The sequence below is a fragment of the Stegastes partitus genome, unplaced genomic scaffold (genome assembly GCF_000690725.1).
Source record: "Stegastes partitus isolate 25-593 unplaced genomic scaffold, Stegastes_partitus-1.0.2 Scaffold1862, whole genome shotgun sequence".
Lineage (NCBI taxonomy): Eukaryota > Metazoa > Chordata > Actinopteri > Pomacentridae > Stegastes > Stegastes partitus.
Genome location: NW_007579593.1, coordinates 31,719 through 39,845, shown reverse-complemented (window position 1 = coordinate 39,845; position 8,127 = coordinate 31,719). Strand labels below are relative to the sequence as shown.

At 39.8% G+C, this 8,127-nt stretch overlaps 1 protein-coding gene across 1 annotated transcript; it reads right to left on the bottom strand.

Moving 5' to 3' along the window:
- Positions 1–412: 412 nt before the first annotated feature.
- rnf182 (ring finger protein 182) lies at positions 413–1,249 on the bottom strand. The gene has a single exon (XM_008302724.1). The coding sequence runs from the start codon at positions 1,247–1,249 to the stop codon at positions 413–415; it is 837 nt and encodes a 278-aa protein (XP_008300946.1).
- Positions 1,250–8,127: the final 6,878 nt, after the last annotated feature.

The window sequence follows — 8,127 nt, the reverse complement described above, 5'->3', positions numbered from 1 at the left end:
TTGAAACATTTATGGCACTTTGAAAATGCTAAGGACAACTGCTGGACAACAAGGTGTCAGACTATTACTGTTAACATGTTAGGTTCCTTCAGGTTTCTCACTACAACATTATTATGAACGACATTTAGTAGATTCCTCCAGAAGTTGCATTTAGGGTTAAGCTATCTGACACTCTACTGGACCATTAGTTGTCTATCAAACTAAAGAAAAAAAGCACAGATTAACATGAATAATAATAATAATAATAATAATAATAATAATAATAATAATAAAGCTCCAAACTGTGAGCTGTTTGTCATGTAAATAAAGTTCTTGCTCGCTTCACCAGTAAAGAAACGAGCTTCTTTCCGTTCTCATGGTCGATTACATGGTAACATCTATTGTCAATTCAAAGCTCATTGATTTGGTTCTGTTATGGCGGCATGCAGTCCCAGAACTCGTGGCAGATGCACTGGCAGAACCCGTAGACCATGATCATGACGAGGCTGGCGGGAACCAGGCTCACCAGCAGAACCCCAAGCGTCGTCCTCTGCATGATGAGCAGGTATACCCCCATGGGCAGCGAGCTGAAGTACAGAAGCCCCAGAACCCACACCAGTGCCCGGGCCAGAGTCTGGCACAGCAGCGCTGCACAGTTCCACACCGTCCACCGCTGTGTGATGGATGCCATCGAGTCCAGGCTGGATGAGCGGTAGCCCTGAGAGCCCAGGGAGTGGTGATGCAGGTGGAGATCCTGGGTGGACGCAGACGCCGGCGGAGGCTCCATGATGGTGATGACCACAAAGTTGGGGGAGCTCCGGATGGTGGAGTAGGTGGTGGAGGAAGAAGAGGTGGAGGAGGAGGAGGACATCACAGCTGGGTTTCCCCCCATCAGCGAGCTCAGGCGTCGGGGGCTGAGCAGCAGCTCCGGAGTGGTGTCCTGGTGGAAGTGAAGGTTCCTCTGATTCCTGCTCCGGAGGGCCAGCATCGCCACCAGGTTGCAGTCATCTGGCAGGCCGCTCACCGCCTCTCCTGGCAGCCTGGTGACGTAGCGGCAGAACGGGCACACCAGGGCGTCGGGGGGCGACTCGCCCAGGTCCAGGATCTTGGCAAGGCACTTGGAGCACAGACGGTGGCAGCACTCGAGCACCTTTGGCCTGCGACTGCCCAGGTTGTACACGCAGTAGCAGATCTTACACTCCAGCTCTTCAGCGCTTGGTGGGTCCATGTGACCACTGATGTCCTCGCTGCTCTGCAGCTCGAGCATCATCCTGTCCTCAGGCTGTATCCTGCTGCTAGATCAGCAGAAGAATCCCACCGAAAGCTCAGGTCCAGGCTCAGCACCGAGGGACGAGACGAGTTTCCCATGGATGGAGACGCTGACAAAGGTCCACAGCGGTGAAGGTCTCCAGTTCATTGTTGCGTCCAACAGGCTCCTGCACAGTCTGGTGGAGAGACTCAGCTGGTGGATGAAGCCCCTCACAGGTTCTGGCCTCCCAGCAGTTGGGGTGGCTTCGTTTGGGGCGAAAATCCTTTCATGGGCCGCACGGGAAAAGAGAAGGAAAGTGAGAGAGTCGCTAAGAGAAAGACAGAGACAGAGAGAGAGAGAGAGAGAGAGAGAGAGAGGGGTGAGGGGGAGAGAGAGAGGGGGAGAGAGATAACTGTTAACACAGCAAACAGAAGCAAAAGGACAACAAAGCAGAGCCTGTACAAACCAGAGCTGGAATTTTCGAGTCTGATCTTTTGTTGCCCAGTGAAATTCAGTCCAATTAGTGGCTCACACACACACACACACACACACACACACACACACACACACACACACACACACACACACACAGAAAACTGTTCTGTTAATGGCGTGTGGCAAGAAAAGTGTGTATAAACACACTTGTAGACTTGTGTGTATTGTGTGCACGCAGTGAATTCGTTTGTAACTGTGGGTATTTGTGAAAAAATATGAATGAATGAAAAGTATCACTCAGTGCATAAAACGACTTTTCTTTTCTTCATGAAACATTGTTTATTATCGCGACCCCGTTGTTCTCATCATCATGTTTAACTAATCACTGCTTGTACAGTTATTACAGAGAATCAGCAGCTGAACTCACGGCTTCCCTCAGTTTTACGGAGCTTTACGGGGAATTTCTGCTCATTATTCAGCTGTTTTTGTTCACTCTCACTGCTCTCATTGCTTCATTTTCAGAGAAGGAGCTCTAAAATCCTACAGTACAACGTCTGTCCAGCATCAAACTGCCCACAGTTAAAAGCTCTGGTGAATATAGTGGAGCATGTGGCAGCTAAAGAGGGAGATATTTTGCTTAGGAGAAGGTAGTGACCAAAAACAGAGCAAAAAGAGATCGAATAATATAAGTAGTGGATGTATAAAAAGCCCAACTGCTTGCTAACACATTAACAACACAATAACCTGGACTTTAAGGAGCAAGAAATGACCAAAATGAATGACTTAAACGACCAAACCTGGCTTTAAATTTTCTGTGATCCAAATACTTTTGATGCGAAAATAACAGCATCTGTTGATTAAAACAATTTATCTTAATGCGGTCTTTGTGGACACGAGCATAATCACTATTCTGTCACAGTAAAGTGAAGTAAAGTGTTAAAATGGGGTAAAAAAAAAAGAAGAAAAAAAATCTCCCAGGGAGGAGGTTGGGGTGGATGGATGGGTCATTGACATGAGTAGTCATGGTTCATATTGTCAAAACAGCCGACACTGGTTTGTTTTATCGATCAAGGCTTGACTCTTTCCCAAACTTTATCTTGCAGACTTAGTGCCTAAACTTATCCAAACCTCAAACACAGAAGTGCAACATCAGTAAACACTCCTTGTTATGTTTTGGATTATGTATACCTGTGTTTCTTCTGTCAGGTGGATACAGTTTATTCTTTCAAAGGTTTTCGTTTAACCATTTGTTTTTTGCATGAAGACTCAAGGATAAAAAAAAAAAAAAAGGAAAAAGAAACAAAAAGAATTTTTAACATTGCTGCATAAACACAAAAAAATCATGCTTGGGTTCAACACCAAAAAAATAACAGTTTAGTTACAGTTTACTTAATGGCTGGCAGCATAAACACAGTTTTTTAAATCACTCATAAAAATGAAGTTGTTCAAACTTGTTTTTCGACATTATTTAATTATTTTTAAGTCTTATGTATTTAATTTATGTAATTATGAACACAAATTCTTAACTCCCTGTGTTTTGGTTTAGCCATTTAGTTTCAGTTGTATTTCCAGTGAGATGAAATCAAACTACCCATCGTTAGGTTGCAGCAACTTCTAAGCAGCAGCTGAATCTTAAAATAGAGTAGAAATGGTACTTTTTTTTTTTTTTAACACTACTGTTCTATGGTTCTTATTTAAATTTAACTTTGATTCTTTGCACTATTACAGTTATTTTTATTCCTAGTGACTTTGTTTTACTGTATGTTTATTGTTTACTCTGTACTTATTGTTGTTTTGTTGCACCAACCCAGCAGAACAAATTCCTCGTATTGTGTGAACTATACCTGGCAATAAATCTGATTCTGATTACCTTTCAAAGCAAAAATGCATTTGTGTAGACCGGAGGCCTGTTGGTGTTGATGTGTGTCAGGCCCGGTGGACCGGCGTGGAGTGAAGAAGCGGTTCCGGCGCTGGAAAGTGGAGCAGGTCATTGTTGGAGATCACGGTTTGGCAGCGAGTTCTGGTGTTGATACGCGGCCAGAACAGTGCAGCCGGCGGTGCAAAATGGGTCATCGTCTCTTTGTACTTTCCCTTCGTTACTCCACAAGATGGGTTCTTTCCGACTCCTGCAAGTGTCATCTGTTATTTTGTTTTACTAATTAATTCATAAAATGTTTTTTTTTTTTTTTTAATAATGCTGGCAATTACTCATTAAAAGTCACAATAGTTAAATGTGATGATCTCAAAGATGCTAATTAAGCCAGTTTTCAGGTACATTTGAGTTCATGGTCTGACCTTTGGGTTTGATTTCCACTGCAAACTGAAGTTGGCAAATTAGCACAAACTAAACAACGAGTTAATCATCAAAATGACTCCTGATTTACTTACTACAGTGAATGCAGGCTGACCAGCCAAACTTCAGCTCCAATCAGCTGTTCATTACTATTTCAAAGTTATTGAGACAACTTTGTTGCAACAACCGCCAGAAAATCCTAAAAGAAAATAACTTTGTCAGCATTGGTTAGCAAGTTACACTGCGGATATTTAAAACCACAGTCAGCTTCCAGAGTTACAGAAAATGTTTTGAGACCAGCAAAGTACCCATCTGTCAGATGAGCATGACGCTCTAACATTCAATGTGAAGAAAATAAACTTTTAAAACTAAAACAAATAGATAGATCTAAAGTAATCAATAAAAAATTGAATGAAATAACGTACAACTCTCACAATCTGAAATTATACCTGAATCTGAAAAATAGAGCCAAATCGTAGGAGATCAGTATCAAGCAAGCAACACATTTTTAGCTGCCTACACTGTATAAAACCCTGAGGAGATTCATTTCCAACACACCAGGACACAAAACTACTCCCTAAATACAACTTTAAAACATGGGAGCAGTTGATTTATTTTATTTACCTTCTTTTATATCATGTAGCAAATGGCTCTCATTGGCAATATGACAAAATGTAAGAGTACACTGTAAAAAAAACCCCAAAAATGCGTACTGTTAAATAATGGAAAATTAACATAAAAATACTGGAATTTTCCCAAATGAATCTCTTTTTTTTGTCTGATCTTAATTTATTTTTTAATATTTTTTAGTGTTGAATAGGGGATATTTAATGTGTTAAAACAATCAAATTACCGATTATATGGAACACAATATACTGACTACAAATGTGTGTAGATTTTATCTATGTCTATCTTTGTTCAACAAACAAATCTATGTGAAATTACAGACCCAATACTTCTTTTTCTGTTCTTACTAATTACATCGAATTTGGGGAATATGTTTATCGCAGGACTGTAAGGTGGTTAGCACTGTTGCCTCGCAGCTAGAAGATCCCGGTTCACGTCCCAGTGAGGATCTTTCTGTGTGGAGTTTACATGTTCTCTCCAGGTTCTCTGGCGTCCTCCCACACTCCAAAAATATGTTGAGGTTAATTGCTGATTCTAAATTGTCCATAGGTGTGAATGTGAGTGTGCTTGGTTGTCTGTCTCTAAGTGTAGCCCTGTGATAGACCCAACTGGGATAGACTCCAGCCTGTAGTGAAGATTAAGTGTTGTATAGATGATGGATGGATGTTTAAAGCATTAAACTTGAACGTAATCATTTCTTCTATTAAATAAAAATTAAATATTAGGAAGATTCCAATATATTTGCAAATGTATTTTAACATCTTTTTTTACATCAAACATTTTAATGTTGTCCTAAAATAATTATGTTTTAGGTTTATTCACAGTTCCAGGGTTTTAATGTTATTTTAACTTAGCTGTGTAAATTGACAGCCAATTGCTTAATAAACAGTTATGTGAACATCTTAATGTTTACAGCAGCCTACTGTTAACAGCCCATCCATCCATCCATTTTCTATACACCGCTTAATCCTCATTAGGGTCGCGGGGGGCTGGAGCCTATCCCAGCTGACTTAGGGTGAAGGCAGGGGACACCCTGGACAGGTCGCCAGTCCATCGCAGGGCCAGACAACCAAGCACACTCACAGTCACACCTATGGACAATTTAGAATCACCAATTAACCTCAACATGTTCTTGGACTGTGTGGGAGGAAGCCGGAGAACCCGGAGAGAACCCACGCTGCATGGGGAAAGATTCCGGTGCCCCCACCGGGACGCGAACCGGCAACCTTCTTGCTGCGAGGCAACAGTACTACCAACTGCGCCACCTTGCAGCCCCTGTTAACAGCCATCCTTGTTTTTGGCTCCAAAGAAACATCAGATTTATTTTTTTTAAGACTATAATCTTATTTCAAAACGACCTCTGTTAGAATCTGGCTGTCTCTACAGTAATTTATTGCCAAACAAACAAATGGCATCATGTTCAAATAAATGTGCAAACACACAAACCTGACGTCACTGAAATGAAGCGCAACAACCCAAGAAGCAGCCCAAGTCTGGAAGGAGACACGGAGCCAGGCGAGTTTCTCTTTCATAATAAAGGCAGAGCATGAAAAACGTGACAATAAAATGCTTTACTCATGTGGATGTCAATGAAATGTGATAATCTACATTAAAAGCTGAAGAAGCTGCTGCATCTGAAGTCATATTCAGAAAGTAAAACATTGCTATATGTCACATTGTTGATTTTTCTTTATTTTTTTAATGACAAAAAATAATCAATTAAAAAATGCATTTTAATTTGATTCATTTCATTCATCTTGTGACCCATTAGATTGATCTTGATCATCTACATTTTCAGGTGTTGCTACTTTATTTTAGTACAAAGAGAAATATTTAAGTTTTTCCTCCACTTTAAACTTTAAACTACCTGCAATTTAAATGCATAACTTTTATTTGCAGCAGAGTATCAACTGACACTGTTAATTTTACTATAAAAATCTGTGTCGAGAAAACCAGGGAAAGAGGTCTCTGTTAAGAACATCTATTTTCTTTAAAAAAAAAAAAAACTTATATTAAAATATTAATATAATATAAACACAAGAAGTGTGCTTAAGCGAACAAATTTAAACAGTAATTAAGTCATAACAGACTGCAGCTTTGTTATTATTAAACTAAATATACAATATGTGTGGATCTGGGGAATATACCTCCTATACTGGGGAAGGAAGCCCCCAGGGGTAATCTTACCTCACCAGTCAATTTCACATACTGTCTGCTCGTTAGCTTGTTAGCCAGTGTCACAGCTAGTTAAAATTACATAACGCAATAGTTTAACATTAAGTCAGCCAGTTAGCTTGTGCAATTGCAAGTTAATGTAGCATATTGTTATTAGTATACCATAGAACCAGCTAGATAGCTTGTTAGCAAGTGCTACAGCAGTTAATATAGCATTAGTCTACAAGTTAAACATAGTCAGCTAATTAGCTTGTGCCACAGCAAGTGAATATAGCATAAATCTATTAGTTTAGCATACAGTCAGCTAATTAGCTAGTGCAATAGCAAGTTAATGTAGCATAATGCTATTAGCTTAACATTGGGTCAGCTAGTTAGCTAGTGCTACAGCAAGTTAATATAGCATACATCTCTTTGTTTAACATAGGGTCAGCTAGCGAGTTTGTGCTGCAGAAGGTTAATATAGTGCAACGGAATAGTTTGAAATAGAGTCAGCTAGTTAGCAAGTGCATTAGCAAGTTAATGTTGCATAACTTTGTTAGTTTAACATAGAACCAGCTAGTTAGCTAGTGCAACAACAAGTTAATATAGCATAACTCTATTAGTTTGACATAAAGTCAGCCAGTTAGCGTATTAGCTAGTGGTTGAACATACAGTCATTTAATTAATTAGTACTAAAAAAAATTAATATATTATTGTGTCAGCTACTTAGCTAGTGAGCTAGTGCCAAAGTAGGTTAACAAAGCATAACATTTTAATACTGGGTCAAGTAGTTAGCTAGATAACTAGCACTACAGCAAGTTAATATAGTATAGTGTTATTTGTTTGACATGTGCTCGTGGCACGTGCAATGACAATAAAGTTCTGATTCTAAAGTCAGCTAGTTAGCCTAATAGACAGATAATAATGAATATTTTTTTTACTGCTGGCTAACTTTTATACAGTTATCTTAGATGATGGTGAACAAAAATGCCACAAATCCAGGCTAGAATACTAAAAGTCAGTGACGTCCATGGGAGTGTTATTAGCTTGAACATCTTCACTCAAAACTTCTCCTCTCACACTTATTTCCTGTTCAAATTACAACAGTAGAAAGTGTACAATTATTCTTATAAAAAAACACAGAGGCACAATTTTGTTCAGTAAAAATGTTAAATAAACATACTTCAGAACTACTTTTTAAAAATCTTCTCAGACAGCAAAATGATTTTAAAGCTACTTAATCTGAAATAAAGCTGACTATTTAGTGGTCAGGAGGGAAAATGTGGTGCATTTATTGTGGAAAGCCAGCACCGGGACTTCCCCGGTAATCCTCCCGTTAACTTGACACTGGTCTCTGCTGGAGGAGCGGAGGGACCCCGGGCGTTTTCCG

What these genes read in the sequence shown, in the direction of transcription:
- rnf182 (XM_008302724.1), bottom strand. Translation starts at nt 1,249, where the DNA reads ATGATGCTCGAGCTGCAGAGCAGCGAGGACATCAGTGGTCACATGGAC.